Source organism: Suricata suricatta, chromosome 17 (genome assembly GCF_006229205.1).
Source record: "Suricata suricatta isolate VVHF042 chromosome 17, meerkat_22Aug2017_6uvM2_HiC, whole genome shotgun sequence".
Classification (NCBI taxonomy): domain Eukaryota; kingdom Metazoa; phylum Chordata; class Mammalia; order Carnivora; family Herpestidae; genus Suricata; species Suricata suricatta.
Window position 1 is genome coordinate 29741262 of NC_043716.1, and position 16608 is coordinate 29757869.

At 40.2% G+C, this 16608-nt stretch overlaps 2 protein-coding genes across 6 annotated transcripts in view; one reads left to right on the forward strand and one right to left on the reverse strand.

Moving 5' to 3' along the window:
* The window catches only part of STXBP4 (syntaxin binding protein 4), a 167827-nt gene extending 158846 nt beyond the window's left edge, over positions 1 to 8981 (reverse strand). For 2 of the 4 annotated variants that reach the window (XR_003904414.1, XM_029927363.1), the window contains exon 1: positions 8741 to 8981. The gene's annotated coding sequence lies outside the window, so the exon portion shown is untranslated. The remainder of the gene's footprint in view (positions 1 to 8740) is intronic. The other 2 variants (XM_029927366.1, XM_029927364.1) reach the window with 2 other exon arrangements.
* On the forward strand, positions 8801 to 16179 carry LOC115281809 (cytochrome c oxidase assembly protein COX11, mitochondrial). 2 transcript variants are annotated; one of them, XM_029927371.1, is made up of 4 exons: positions 8801 to 9267; positions 12382 to 12537; positions 14740 to 14865; positions 15215 to 15389. In XM_029927371.1, exons 1-4 carry the CDS (start codon positions 8905 to 8907, stop codon positions 15290 to 15292), a joined length of 723 nt encoding a protein of 240 aa, XP_029783231.1. In that variant the 5' UTR covers positions 8801 to 8904; the 3' UTR covers positions 15293 to 15389. The 2 variants fall into 2 exon arrangements, with proteins under 2 accessions (XP_029783231.1, XP_029783230.1); XM_029927370.1 differs by having other exon boundaries at positions 8805 to 9267; positions 15247 to 16179.
* The last annotated feature ends 429 nt before the right edge of the window (positions 16180 to 16608 follow it).

The following is a 16608-nucleotide window of genomic DNA, read 5'->3' on the forward strand; positions in this document are numbered from 1 at the left end:
GCTCTGACAGTGGTGTGCACAGGGGCCTGGGGGAGCATGGGGGAAGGCCAGCCTGCCCAGAATGCTGTCATCACTCATCACCCATACGGCCAGGCACCATGCTAGAGGATTTCATACTCCTTCAGAGGAGCCCCGCAAGGCAGGTGTAAATATTTGTATTTATGCAAATATGTAAAAGGTATTTACATAAATGAAAATATGGAGGAGCTATGCGACTTGTCCATGACCACAAGGGTAACCAGTTATTAAACTGAAATTTGAATCCAGTTTTGTCTAGCTCCAAACCCAACCTTTTTCCACTATGGCATGCTGGGAAACTGGTATTTGTAGAAAAACATCATTCTCTGAAAATACAGGAGTATTAACAGTAGTAGTATGCTGTCTGGCTCTCTCTTTTTTTTAAATTAATTTATTTTGAGAGAGAGAATGAGCATGCGCGGTGCTCACATGGAGGAGGGACAGAGGAAGAATTCCAAACAGGCTCCCAGCACGCTGTCAGTGTAGAGCCCAGACGCAGGGTTCAAAATCAAGAACTGTGAGGGGTGCCTGGGTGGCTCAGTCAGTTAAGCGTCCAGCTTTGGCTCAAGTCATGATCTCATGGTTTGTGGGTTTGAGCCCCAGTCGGGGTCCTGGAGCCTGCTTCAGATTCTGTAGCTCCCTCTCTCTCTGATCCTCCCCTGCTTGGGCTGTCTCTCTCTGTCTCTCAAAAATAAATAAAAAACATTAAAAAAAAACCCAAAAGACAAAATCAAGAACTGTGAGATAATGACCTGAACAGAAATCAAGAGTCATATACTTAATCAACTGAGCCACCTAGGTGCCCCTATGCTGTCTCTTTATATGGAGAACAAAGAGAGACACAGAGAGATTAAACTAATAGAAATGTTTAATTTTATCCATCAAAACAGCATGCTTTTTTCTTTAAACAAACAAGGTATCTATTGTCATATTATTAAACCTTAAGTATCATAAAATGCCTTTTCCTTCCCTCTTTTTCATTTATTCCCTACTCCTTCCTTAATAGAAGTTAGCAAGCCTCTCAACCAACAAAGGTCCTGTAATGTTACACACACACACACACACACACACACACACGCACGCACGCACGCACCCACACAGCTTCACATTATTAATCAATGACACAGAAGGAAAATATTCTTTTACTAAAATTCTATCCATTCAAGAAAAATATACTGTTTTTCTAGTTTAGTGACTCATAAGAGGGAAACTGTTAGGTCAGCAAAAACAGAGAAAGTGGAACACTGCGGGAAAGAATCTTGTTGTAAGCAATGAATCCATTCCAGAAATCTTAAATGAGAGCTTTACTTTGATCAAAACAGTTTTAATTCTATATAATTAGAAATTCCATGGGACACTTGGGTGGCTCAGTCGGTTAAGCATTCAACTTTGGCTCAGGTTATGATCTCGCAGTTTATGAGTTCAAACCCTGCACTGAGCTCTGTGCTGACAGCTCAAAGCCTGGAGCTTGCTTTGGATTTTGTCTGTCTCTTTCTCTCCCAAAAATAAATAAACTCTCTTCATATTTTCTTCTCATATTTTGATGGTCTCATTTGAAAATCTTTGATCCACTTGGAATCCATCATAGTGTATGGTTTAAGGTATAGACCCAACTCTTCATTTTCTCCCAATGTCTCAACCACATTATTAAATAATCCATCTTTTCCCAATGATCTGCACTTAGACCTTCATCACACATCAAATCTCACAAACATCTGGGCCCACTTCTGGCCCATGTGTTCATCTCTCCTAATGATGAAGGCTTTGTAATATATGTTTTATGTCTGGAAAATCCATTCCCCTCTCCTTGCTTCTTTCGTTAACCATGTTTTCTTGGCTATTTTTGGTTGTTATACACATTAAGTTCAAAATCTTCTTATCTTGTTTAAAAAACAAAACAAAATAATGCCAGTTGTTGGGGATTCATGTTAAATTTACAAGTTAATGGAGAAAGTATTGGTAGCTATCTTTACACTGTACAGTCTTGCTACGCAAGAACTTGGTATGTCTGTCTGTTTGTTCAAATCTTCTTCTGTGACCTTCTGTAGTGTTTCAAAGCTGTCTTCATGTGGGTCTCACATATTTTTTTATTTTATTACTTCCTAGGTATTTTAACCTTTTTTGTTGTGAATTTAATGCCTTTAAAACATCTGTTATTTACCTCAAAGTATTTAAAAAGCTAGTAAAGAACTCTAATGTCATTTATTTCTTTTTCTGAACTGAAAAGTACCTAGAAGTGAAGGGAAGAAGGATGAGGTGTGATGACCTCAGGGTGGGAAGGAGGGAAGTGCGGGCTTAATACAAAACCCAGACAGTTCCTTCATCTGCTTCATCCTCACGACCACCACCATCATCATCATCTTATAAGGAAGGTGATTTATCAGAAGCTACTGGCCTCAAATACATCTATGTTTTTGAAGATCCACCAGATTATCTGGATCAACCGATTCGGGATCTTTGGTTCGTGACCGGGTGTGAGAGCTTAGGCTTACGTTATCAACGTTATCAATGAGGAAACAAAAGAAAAGAAAGGCCCAGGGAGGCTCTTAGAAGAGAACACTCACTGCCAACCCTTCCATGTGCGCAAACACAATCTAACTGTCTTCTCAGGCCCACATGCTACATAAAGCAACCAGATTCCAGAGAGAGCAGCGACGACACAGGGCACTCTGTGACTTTATGTTCAAACACGAAGCTATGACTAAGGCCAGAACTATCTAAGAAAGACCCTTAAGTATGGCTTATAGCCATATTTGTAAAACTCCTCAAAAGTGAAAATTTAGCACGGTTAACAAATAATTATGAACAATAAGAAAAAGAGGATTAGGAAAACATCAGAGAGCAAACACATTTTTAATGAGGAAATGTGAGGAGCCAGGATATCAGCAATATCCAAGTCCAAGGTTTGCCTACAAAAGGCAAGACAACTGGGTCTCTTTAATACTCTATGGGTGGCAAGAGGTGATCCAGCAAGCACATAAAAATATTCGTTAGTTCGTGTATACCATCAAAGAATAGTTACATTAATCATGACAAAACATCAGAAACCACCTATATTTCCAAACAGAAGATTGGTTAAATAATATACAGACTCTCCACATACAATGATACTATTCAATCATCAAACATGTTTATGTAGATGAATTCCTTCATATATGTTGATTTAGAAAGTAGTCCCCAATGTATGAGTATTTGAAAAACAACAGCAGGGTAAAAACAGAATATAAAGAATTATTTTACCTTTTCAAATTACATTTATGAAAAATATATGCTAAAAGGTAAACAATAATGACCAGCAGCTGGAATTACTACTATTTTGTATTTACTGGTATATGATATTTTTCTCTTTATATTATTCTTTGTTATCTGCATGTCCCACACACAGGATACATACTTTGATATATTATTTTGATAATGAAGAAGAAATATCAAAACAGTCATCTGGTTTGAGTGTCCCTTCTTCGTATTTAGTATTGAAAATTAGCCCCTTGTAGTTAAGTTTCCTTTAATGTCATTTTCCCTTCATGTCATGCTCTTATCGCCATGTGCTAAGATATCAAAAAGTTGTGCAAGTAGAAAGAGAAAATAACATAGACCCAGTATACACCAGAGAAAACTGGCTATACCCTTTAAATCATTTCTATAACTATTCCTTTGTGAGCAAATTGGCAAGCAGTAAAAATAAAGCCCCTCTCTCCCTGCTATAGTTTAAGAAGAAACAAGACGTATAGCAAAGAAACTCACAGTACAAACAGTATTTAATGTTATTTCTTTTCGTATTAACCATCTCTAGTCACTTTAAACAAAAAACACTTTGGAATTCTCCTTGCCACTGGTTTTGTTTTTACAAGTGCCTTGCCCTGGGAAAAGCACTGGCCTGGAAGTTAAGATTCTGGGTTGGAGTTCCATCTCAGCTCCCCACTAGCCAAGGGGCTTGGAGCAGACACTGAATCTCTCTGCTCCCCAGTTTCCCCATATGTAGAATGACAAAGTCATTCATAAAGTGATCTTTATTATTATTTTTTTAAATTTTACTTGAGAGAGAAAGTGAGGGAAGAAGGGAGGAGCACAGAGAGAGAGAGAGAGAGAGAGAGAGAGAGAGGATCCCAAGCAGGCTCTGTACAGAGCCTGATGTGGGGCTCAAGCCCACGAACTGTGAGATCGTGACCTGAGCCAAAACCAAGAGTCAGAGCAGTTAAAGTCATCCAGGTGCCCCTCATAAAGTGATCTTTATGGTTCTTCTTTTGTTCTATGAATCACAAATTCTATTCCAGGCTTACTAAACTACAAACCCCCAAAGTTTTTTGAGGGAAGGACTTTCTTTTTAAAAATGCATGCACCCCTAAGACTAGTCTGGTCTAGGAATGGGATAGGGTAGCTGGCAATCAGGTCATTTGTAAGAAATTGGAGGGCAGGAAAAAAAGTACTTGGAGAGTGAAATTTTATATTAAGTAGTAATTTCAAAAGAAGAAGGAATGATGATGCTGGTTACCGAATTAATAATCTTAGGTGGGGGGCACCTGGGTGGCTCAGTCGGTTAAGCGACTGACTCTTGATTTTGTCTCACAGTTCATGAGTTTAAGCTCCAACTTGGGCCCTGGGCTGAAGTGCAGAGTCTGTTTGGAGTTCTCTCTCTGCCCCTTCCCTGTTCTCTCTCCGTCTTTCTCAAAATAAATAAATAAACTTAAAAAAAAATTTTAAGTAATTTTAAAATATTTGGATTCTGTGACAGATGAGTTGGAAATGCTTACTGTTTATAGATTAGCTGGACCCAATATTAAAATAATTAAATATTTCTCATCGTAAAGTCAGACTTATTGATTCAGTATTATTCGTAAGGCGAAAAAAAAATTACACTGTGTAGAAACTGTAGCAACATGTCCTATACCTTATCACAGCAGAGATTCTTTGGAAAACATTAGTATTTAAATAATCCTAGGGTTATAGAATCAGGAACAGCTCACTTCCCTGGGGCTAGACTTCACTTAATTAATCTTTTAAAAATAACATGAAAAGGGGTGCCTGGGTGACTGAGTCGATAGAATGTCCAACTCTTGATTTCTGTTCATGATCTCAAGGTTCGTGAGTTCCAACCCTGCCTTGGGCTCTGCTCTGACAGTGTGGAGCCTGCTTGGGGTTCTCTGTCTCCGTCTCTTTTACTGCCCTTCCCCCACTTGCTTGGTCTCTCTCTCTGTCTCTCTCTCTCTCTCTCTCCCTCTCTCTCTCTCTCTCTCTCTCTCCCTCTCTCTCTCTCTCAATAAAAATAAACTTAAAAAAATAAATAACATGAGGGGCATCTGGGTGGCTCAGTCAGTTAAGCATCCAACTTCAGCTCAGGTCATGATCTTGTGGTTTGTGAGCTCGAGCCCCACATTGGGCTCTGTGCTGACAGCTCAGAGCCTGGAGCCTGCTTCAGATTCTGTGTTTCCCTCTCTCTGCCCTTCCCCTGGTCGTGCTCTCTCTCTCTCTCTCTCAAAGAATAAATATTAAAAAAAAAAAGTTTTTTTAAATAGCACGAGTATCAGGAAATCAAGATATAAGGGACAGAAGCGTTATTTTACTTTCTCCTATATTTTGTACCCAAGGCAGTACTATCACTGCCAGTGATTTTTTTTTTCTTTCAAGAATCAAAGCAGTTTAGGAATGCTCCTCATTTGACTTGGGGGTGGACGCATAGCACTTGCCTTTAACACACAGATCAACCCGGTGGGAAACACTGGAAAACTGCTTGAAAGGAGGCGTCCTAATCCTCTCAAAACAGGAGATCTTCATCAGCAACAGCTCACAGCTCTCAGATGTTTCCTGCCTTCTGTTTGCTTTCATTCATGCACTTGTCCACCATTTACCTAGTACAATCCTGTGCACCATGCTAAGTGCCTGTGACAACACGGTGAGCAAGCCACGGTCCCTGCTCTCATGGCATTTACATTCTAGTGTTGAGAGAAAAACCGTAAAAAAAGGAAACAACAAAGCAAACTGTGTATCACATACTCAAAGGTGACATAAGAAAATATGACTGGATAGAGGAGGGCTGATTTGGATTGGGTAGTGGTATTCTAGCTAGCTAGTCATGATCTCACGGTTCTTGAGTTCGAGCCCCACACTGGGCTTTGTGCTGACAGCTTGGAGTCTGGAGCCTGCTTCAGATTCTGTGTCTCCCTCTCTTTCTGCCCCTCCCCATCTTGTACTCTGTCTCTCTCTCAAAAATAAATAAGCATTAAAAGTTTTTTTAACAAAAAAATATCATCTTTAAGTCTATGGTAAGCCCGAAAACCAATAATCAGGTAGAATATATGACTACCAAATGTTATCTATTTTTTCCCATTTTTTTCCTTCTTTTCCCACCTTCACCCAATTTACTCACTCTCATCCCACAAAAGTCTGTATAATAACCAATTTTACCTACTATGTAAAATTGAACATGATCATAGCTAACTAGAAAGGGTTGACGAGGTTTAACTACTTATTGCTAAAGAATAATATTACACATTAGAAGTGCCAAGTCTGATTGTCAGTCCAGCCCCTCATATTTTAAGTTTGTAATCAACACCTCTACCCGCAGAACACGGTTGCACTAACCTTGCTCTGAGGTGCTCCTATTCCATTCACCCTAGAACTCATTATTGAGCATTAGTTATCATGGTGATTTATGCAATATCACAAGCACACTGAGACTCATGAGAATTATAGCTAACATTTTACTGCTATGAAGATTACTGGACCTTGGAAAGGAATAGTTTCATTTGCAATTACAAAACATATTTACACCGCTACCTGTTGCTACATGGAAGAGGTGCTTGGAGGGAAAAAAAAATGGTTGAAGGGGATGTATTGTTGGCTTCAGTGACATTAACGTTTGGCTGGGGTTTGTGTCTATGTTGTAAGAAACTTAATAGATTACAGGTCTTGTCCTAAAAATGCTGACAATCTGGTATAGGAACTAAGGTAGAGAGAGATGAAAAAGATTTCCAAACACAGCACAATACAAATAAATTTAAAGAGTCACCTCATTGCGAAGTGTTTGTGTCGGAATAGGAAAGAGTCAGATCTCCTTGGATCTCATTGGCTTTGCAAGTTTCCGGCCATGTGACTACATGTTAATCAGTTACTCACTCTTGCTCAAGGTGACCATTATTACTCACTGCAATTGCCTCCCAATAGCTCTACTTCCATTTTTGCCCCCCTCCCTTCCATCTCTTCTCCACAACATAACCAACGTCTTTTTTAAAAAAATGTGAATCAGATCACATCACTTATATTCATCAGGTGAATTCTGCAATAGCTTCCTATTACTTTTAGAATAAAATCCAAACCCTTGGACACAGCTTAAAGGCTCTGTATAATCTGCCCCTGTATACCTGTCTTGACCTTATTCCCTAAGACTTTTCTCTGGGCTCAGTATGCTAGGGACACACTGGCCTCATTTTCTTTCTTTAATGCTGTCTAGCTCTTTTTTGCCTCTGGGCCTCTGTGTGACTTGGGACTGCCATTGTGCGGGTAGGTTCCTTATCATGCAAGACTAGGCTCCAATGTCACATCTTCAGAAAGACGTCACTGCCTCTTCTCATCATTATTCTTAATCACACTATCCTATTCTATTGTCTGACTGTACTGATTGTTATCTGAAATTCCCTCATTTATATATCTGTTACTTGATTACCTCCCAGGTCCCTCAGGAGAAAGTACACTTTATAATAAAGAAGTGATTCATGCTTGACTTTCTCTGTGCAGTAGCCTCAGTAAGTTGAACAAGGTCTGGTCCATGGAAAATTGCAAAAAATAAATGAAATGCTTTTATTAAATGTTATTTAATACCAATTTTAATAAATAAATGTTACTTATATATATCTCACGCTTCCAGTCTCCTTATCCATAAATGGGGAATAATCCTATCTGTGCCAGTCATTAGAAATAAAGCTAAGTCTACTAAATTTTTACTGTCTCAAGCACTGTGAAAATCACATATGCATACTCTTATTTAAGATTATGATTTCCGTTTTACACGTAAGGCCCCCATGTCTTAGGTCAAATAACTGGCCTAAGGACACAAGCCCATAGTGGGATGCAGGTATGACCCCAGAGCTGCCAAACCTCAGAATGTGGCCCTTTACCCACGACTTTATAGTTCTAGAAAGATGCTTCCTTCCATTACAGCAAAAACAGGCTGTGCCCTCTGCTCCCCTCAACTCTTAGTTCCTTCATCCTGTGGGTCGAGTGAAGAAAGGTATTTCATCTCCCACGGGGTTCTTTTCCAAGATGAACATCCCCATTTCTTTCGATTCATCCTTTTTAAAGGGTCCTCATATCTTGGTCACTCTCCTCGGGACAAACTCATTTGACAACGTCTTTCTGCTCCAGAACTGGTCGTTTTAACCGGACAAATGGTTAAGAGGCATCAGAGAAGTGGAAGCCAATTCTCGGGGGACGGGGGGCGAAAAAACGCAGACGTGTGAGTGTTGGGGTGCGCTGTGATGAACACAGGCAGGCTTCCTGGAAGAGGTGATCCCTGAGCTCAAGTCCGGGGCAGTAAGAGCGGCCAGCGGCTCAGGGCCGCTAGGTCGAGACAAAGAGTGGTGGCGTTTAGAAAGATCAGGGGCACAAGCCCAAATGGTGATGTGCTTGCACGCGGCGGAACGCAACGCGTTTTCCTAAAAGAAGTTAGAATAGGCCCTGGAGAGAACCACAGTGGGAGGAACACTCATGAAGCAAAACGCGAACTTACCCGTAATCTGGCAACTCGGCCTCCGTAGCTCGACTGCAAACGCCGCCACTTGAGGAATCTCGTAGCCAAAACAGCGGCTGGCTCATCCCAGAAGTCGCGAGACTGAGCTGGCCTCGCGAGATCTGGCCGTTCGCCCCTGACGACGGGAGCTCTCTCCGGGGGCTATGGGAGGGCTCTGGCGTCCCGAATGGAGGCGCGCTGCTTTCTGTGGCTGGCGCTGGAGCCACCCTGAGTCCCCGAATTGGGTTGCGGAGAAGGTAGAGCCGTGTCTCAGGGTGGGAAGAAGTGGCCCAGGAAGTACTGAGAGCGGGCTGAGGTGGCTTGGGACTTGGAGGCGTCCGAATCCGGCCCGGTACTTGGTCCTGCAGCCGCCGCGGCGGCGGAAGGGCACGAACCCTTTCACGCGCGCGCAGGAGGAGGACTGGCGGCGTCGGAACAAGACGGTCCTCACGTACGTGGCCGCGGCAGCCGTGGGCATGTTGGGGGCATCCTACGCCGCCGTGCCCCTTTATCGGCTCTATTGCCAGGTAGGCGCCGGCGCTGCCCGGTGGGCTGTGCCATCAGGAGGGGGCGGAGGTGCGGGACAGCTCCCTGGACTGCGATCGCTCCTCCGTGTCGCTTTGGAGGGATGTCTACGGTTGTCCACCCGAAAGGAAGCAGGCTTTAAACAGTGATTTGCCCATGCTTACCAAAAAAGTTAGTGGCAAAGTTATAAGTAGAACCCAAGCCCCTTTAGTGATCGTGCTTATACCGACCACAGAATGAAATTCCCTGTCTCTGAGCTACATCACCTAAGAGGTCCGCAGCCTGTATACCCTGCCATCCTGCAACCTGGCTTACGCTCTTGCTACTCACACACGTGTTCACGTTTAAAATGTAAATTACATTAGTACATTCATTCTGTGAATCATATATGGTTTATGTGCCAAAGTTAACCCTGGAAATGGGAGTATGCTTGTAATTTGGGCTTCAACTGGGAGTGGCGTTTAATCTATACAAAGAGGAAGCATGGCTGTATTGTGCTTACCCAGGGCTCTCTTTAAGATCAGAAACTCTAATGCAGTTGCTCAAGTGTGGTCCCCCCAGAGGACCAGCGTCACATCACCTGGGAATTTGCCTGCACATTCTTGGATCAAACTGCAGAGCTACTGAATCAAACTCTGGGGGAGGGACCCAGCGATCTGTGTTTTAGTAAGTCCCCTAGCTGATTTTGGTACAGACTAATATTTGAGGACCACGTGCAAAGCCACACCTTATTTATTTCATATATAATCTCCTTTGGCTGGTTATTAAGACTCTAGTGGAGCTTCTTTAATAAATATGTTCGGGCTCTGTTACCTAGAAATAGTGATTAGGAGGTCTGGGTAGGGCCCAGGAATTTCTGTTTTAAAAACGTAACACAGGTGAGAGCTACACATTGGGTCAATTCACTAAGTGAGGATGGTTCTCCAACTTTGTTCTGAGTGGGAATCATCTAGAGAGCTTTCAGATATCCTGACACACGGGTCACATCCCAGCCGTTTACATCAGAGGTCTTGGAGTGGGAGTCAGGCATTAGTAATTTTTTAAAGATTCCTTAGGTGATCCCAGTGTGTAACAGTTGGGGAATCATTGGCTAACTGCTTTTTCCTGCCAGTATTGTTAATGCCTGTCTTACTTCCCCTGTCCTTCTGGAGATTAACTTGCCTTTATTTTTTATGATAACTAAAACAAGTCAGAGGGACTTTTCAGTCCCCTAATATTGGCATTTATGTGGCAATGCAATAATTTGATTCAGGAGGATGAGTGTAGAGTATGAATTAGTTTTCGTCAGAGGGCAGCCTGAACCTAGCATGAATCCCAGAACTAGCGGTTGGTTAAATCATAAGCAGACCTGAATCCAGAATATCAAGTACAAATCTCTGAACACCAAGCGGGGTGGAAGGGGTCAGTTTCATTCTTCAGGGAACATTTAGCAATGTAAGAAGACATGTTTGGTTGTCACAACCTTGGAGGTGAGCAGGGAGGGTGCTCCTGGTACCTAGTGGGTAGAGGCTACGAGGCTGCTTGCTAAGCATTCAGCTCTGCACAGGACAGACACTCCCTCCTCCCAAACCAGAGAATTATCCAACCCAAAATGCCTTTAGTGCCAACGTTGCGAGGCTCTGCTTGAAACGGAAATGAGTGACAGTATTTTTGCATGTATTGTGTGCAAATGCAGAGAGCGGGATAGGAAAAAAAATTGTAATTTGTAATCCTAAACTTCAGTCAACTTGGATGTTAAATTTCCAGAAGAGCATCTCTTTCACTTTTGGAATCACAGAACTTTAGAGCCAAAAACAAGGAATTATATAAACAATTTAATACAGTGACCTCATTTTTTGAGTATGGAAATTATAGTCCCCCCAAAAGTAAGATGTATTTAGTTCTTGGAGCTAGTTAGTGGCAGAGCTAGACTAGAGCCCAGCAAATATTTTCGTTGCCCTTCTCTATTCTTATTCCTCTAATTGTCTAGCTTGCAAATTTGAAGAATCTGTTTTCAAAGACTGCCTGTCAGAATATATTAAGGAATCTTTAGATTCAAGTGATTCAAATTCTCAAGGAGTTACATCTTAAACTTAAGCATTATAGCCCTCTTGGGCAGAAGAATTTACTTACTAGATAAAGATAAAAGGCTTGTCCTCTAACGCATCTTTACATTTATAATGTAGTTCTGTGATGTAGCGTGGCAGTTGAGTGCAGTTAGATGACTTGTGTAATAAATGGAGGATAGTAATACTGTATTTTGTTGGGAGTCTTCCCTTAGCCGCAAATTTGGTATTTTTTTCCTAGTATAGTAACAGATTAATTATCCGGAGACCAGAATTCTGGCAACCTCATGCATCAGAAGAATGATGACCCTGGAAGTAAGGATTTTTTTTTAAAACATCTCTGATGATAAAGGAGATAATTGCAATGAAGATAGGCAGGAAGAGTCAGGCACAAATTATCCTGATGTCTTAAGGTTCGTTGATTCAGTGGCCAGTGGCCAAAGGGATCAGGTTCTCTGATTAACTCATGATACTTATAAAAGCTGTACTATACAAAGTAGTACAGGAAAAAATTACAGAAACATTTATTAACGTGGCAAAATACTTGTGATGCTTGAGAAAAGCAGAATACAAAAGTGAAGCTACAAACTAATCTGTGCTGTAAAAGTTATGATCTTGAAAAGGATCAGACAGGACTGTGGGTAATGGAATTATTTAAATAGTTTCATTGGAATGATAGGGTCATAGGTAATTTTTACTTCTTTTACTGACTAATAGTTTATATAAAACACTGGCAATAAAAGGAAATAGGTTTAATGAAAAATTAAGCTAAAATTCTGAGCTATATTACCATTGGTGAGTCAGCTTTCTTCCAAATGACTTTTTTTTTTTTTTTACTGTGTCCAGTCACCAAGTGATTACTGAGAAAAATATAACTATAACAAATATAGGCCCTTACCACCCCAGAGGTGGTCAGACCATTGATACATTTATAGGAAATGGTCAGTAACAGTACATAAACGAGGCTCCTACTAGATTATTAAATTGTTTGAGACTTTGTTTTTTGTACAGTAACCACCTGTATTACTTAAAATATTATACCTTAACATTCCTAATATCTTTAATACCTAGACTACTGGTCTTGGAGGATCAGCGGTAGCAGGTCATGCATCAGACCAGATTGAAAACATGGTGCCTGTGAAGGATCGAATTATTAAAGTCACCTTTAATGCAGATGTGCATGCAAGTCTCCAGTGGAATTTTAGACCTCAGCAAACAGAAATATATGTAAGTGATTAAAGTAGTTATGAAAATATTTGTGCGTTGTAAAAATCATTTCATCACTTAAACTGTTTCACAATTTAGGAAACACTCATGTAAACATAATCTCAAAATACTGATACTCCATCACTGTAATTCTTTCTTCTCACAGACTACTTCTAGACAGCGCCCCATCTGAATGTAACAGAAGGTACTTTGCTCTATGATGCTGTAGTAAAAGTCGGTTTGGGACAATGGAAAATGTGCGCGGTTTTTATTAGAGTCGTTTATTAAGAGTTCACTAAGAACTTCTGTGGACAGTAATCCGAGGGTAGGAGCAGCGGTGATGCCATGTATAGCATAGTATCAGGTATGGAAAAGGGGAAAAAGTTGAAAATCATTGGTTACAATGAAAAGTAGTTTACTGATTTTTAAAAAATATTCATTTATTGTGAGAAGGAGAGTGAACGTGGGAAAGAGGCAGAGAGGGATGGAGAGAGAGAGAATCCTGAGCAGGGTCTGTGCTGATAGCACAGATAGTGGGGCTTAATCTCAGGACCCTGGAACCATGACCTGAGTGGAAACCAAGAGTCGGACTTCACCAACTGGGCCGGCCACCCAGGTGCCCCGAGAGGGATACTTTTGATATAAATCAGTAAACTGCTGCAGCGCCTGGGTGGCTCAGTTGGTGGTGTCTGAGTCTTGATTTCAGCTCATCCTCCCATAGTTCATGGGATCAAGTCCTGCATTAGAATCTGCGCTGAGTGTGGAGCCTGCTTAAGATCCTCCCTCCCTCCGCCGCTCTTCCCAACTCACATGCATTCTCTCTCTCTCAAAAAACAAAAACCCTGTCTCAGGGCTCTTGGCTGGCTCGGTGGGTGGAACATGCGACTCTTGATCTCAGGATTAGGAGTTCAAACCCCATGTTGGGTGTAGAGATTACTTAAAAATAAATTTTTAACAATACATATGTGTATGTGTGTGTGTGTATATATCTCCTTATCTCTTAAGAAAATGAGAACCTTTGAAATAACCATAATAAATATATTCTACTTCAGAAAAGCTATACTTTAAAAGTTTCCTTTGGGCGCCTGGGTGGCTCAGTAGGTTAAGCGTCTGACTTCAGCTCGGGTCATGATCTCACGGCTCATAAGCTCAAGTTCCATGTCAGGCTCTGTGCTGACAGCTCCGAGCCTGGGGCCTCCTTCAGATTCTGACTCCCTCTCTCTCTCTGGTCCTCTCCTGCTCACACTGTCTCTTTCTCTCAAAAATAAATAAATGTTAAAAAAAAATGTAAGTTTCCTAAAATCTTGACTAATTGGACTCCTAGAAGATTTACTTGAAATTATCTCATGAGCTGAGAAATAGCCAGAAAAGCTTAGTTGTGACCATTATTGGAAAACCTTTATAAATATTGGTGTTCCCCCACATTAGTAAACATGACTGAATTAAGGGTTTCATAGGTTATGATTTTGAATGTTAGTTCTGAAATGGCACAAAGGACAGAGAATCCTTTGGAAATTTTGTTAAAGCCTTGCAGTTTTTTCCAAATGTTTATTTTTGAAAGAGAGGGAGTGCACGGGAGCAGAAAGGGAGGAGGACAGAGTTTCTGAAGTGGGTTCTGTGCTGACAGCAGAGAGTCCAAAGCGAGGCTCAAACTCCTGAAACTGAAGATCCTGACCTGAGGCAAAGTCTGATGTCTAATCGACTGAGCCACCCAGGCGGCCCTAAAGCCTTGCAATTGGGAAAAAAAAAAAAAAAAATCTGTTCTCTCAAAAAGTATATCAGTGCTTTTTGGTTAAATAAAAGTTCTGTTCAGTTTTACCATGGTTATAAGTTCATTTTACTCTGGTTGTAAGCTGAGTTTAATGTTAACCTCTTAGAAAGAATCTATGTTGGTGCTATAATGATGTTCAGGTAGGAGTGCTGTGATAGGCGTGGCTGCCCGTGGACACTTTATAAATAATTTGCAGTTCCTTGCTTGAAGACTTCAGATATACAAGAGGAGAATCCACAGTGATGGAGAGAGCACTGGGTCTTCATGGACATAGACAGTTAAATTTAAAAACCAGATGTTCATAGGTAGTATTCAGAATTTATTTGGCTGACCTTCAACATTAGACAAGTACTGTGGTCTGATGGATAGGAAAAATAATATGACTAATTTAGTAGGGAAAGGAGAAGCTGTGAGATTTAAAGTATTGATAATGTATGTTTTTCTTAAAACAGGTAGTGCCAGGAGAGACTGCACTGGCGTTTTATAAAGCGAAGAATCCTACAGACAAACCAGTAATTGGAATTTCCACATACAATGTTGTGCCATTTGAAGCTGGACAGTATTTCAATAAAATACAGGTATAGCTATATGCAAACTTCTATGTGTTTTCATCATATTCCATAAACTACTTAGGACTGAACTTACTGCAGTGTTTTGTAGAAACTAATTTCTGAAAATAGGTTTTTTCTAAACATCAAACTTCTTTTCCATTGCCTATAACTATGGTTCGTTGTTGAGATGATGAACCAAATGGGTATCTGCTTGTAACTTCAGAATTTTATCTTAATTTTAAAGCAAAAGTCAATGAGATGAAAAGATATTGTCATTCTGTCACAGAATCAGATCATATTTAATTATATATTTTTTATTATAGTATGCTCACTAAAGCCAAGAAATGAACCATCATTGATATTTCTATTCTAACAGAAACTAAACGAACACCTTTCTATAACTCCTAGTGCTTCTGTTTTGAAGAACAAAGGCTCAATCCACAAGAGGAAGTAGATATGCCAGTGTTTTTCTACATTGATCCTGAATTTGCTGAAGATCCAAGGATGGTGAATGTTGATCTCATCACTCTTTCTTATACCTTTTTTGAAGCAAAGGAGGGACAGAAGTTGCCGGTTCCAGGCTATAATTGAAGTTAGCACCTAAGTCCTTGAGATTTGTGATTTTTGAAAAATCATGTATTTAGTCTTCTCAGGGGAGAAATGATTTACAGTAATGTAAAAGTATTTTAAATATTGCTGTGTTTATTTTTTCAACCAGTTTACCCTGCTTAAAATTGAATGAACAGCTTCGGCTGTCATAAGGAATCCACAGGCCCATTTAGAATGTAGGACTATTCAAGAATAACCATGGAGTTTGATAGGTAATATTAAAAGAAACCGCTTTGTTTCTTAAAGAAATAGGCACGGACTTTATGGTTCAGTTTCTTAGCTCTGTGTACTCGTAGTAGTGAGTACTTTTATTATTCCCAGGGTTGTGTTAGGCTCCAGGTCATATCTTCTGCCTATAAAGTTCACAGTGAAAGAGGAATCACTGAGCCCTAGCCTGCCCAGAGATTACATTTTGATTTCAGATTTGACACTCCTTTTCCTTTAGGATCTAGGCCTGTTTTATATTCTGCGTACCAACTAATTATTTTGAAATTTCAGCATCATGAAAATGAAATAAAATGCATAAATATATTTATTAGGGTTCTAGTATTTCCTGTGACAGTTCAAGTCCCTGGATGTTAAAATGTTAAGTGTGGGGTTGTGAATAAGCGTGAACTTGTTGACATCAGAAGTTCTATGTACAGACCCTGTAAAAAAAGATGTATTCAACTGTTTTAATAATTTTTTATCATTGTAATTTATGACATAAACAAATGCACAATTTATTCTGAATGTTTTCCAGTAGTGTTTGTTTCAATTAGAAATATTAATTGCAGTAAAAAGGGGAGAAAAAGATCATTTAGTATTATAGAGAGTCATATGTAAAGGCAGCTTGATACAGAATCCAGTGACCTCTTCAAAGTACCTGAAATATCAACTATAATCATCAAGGCTTTTACAAGTCCTGATTCTAAACAGGTAGTCTATAAAAAAAAGAAAAAAAGAAAATACAAATTGACTTTTACATTCAACTTTAGTTAAATGAAGGCACTCAATAGTTTTCATAGTTATTTTGTAATAAAATAGTCTTTACTCTGATCACAGCAGTGTGAGGATTTCTTTGTAGATGTAGGAAGGCCTGTGAAGCCTAAGATGCTATAATTAAACCCGTTGGCCTTGGTACAATGAATTTTTCTTCTGCTGAAGTTTCAGGTGAATGTA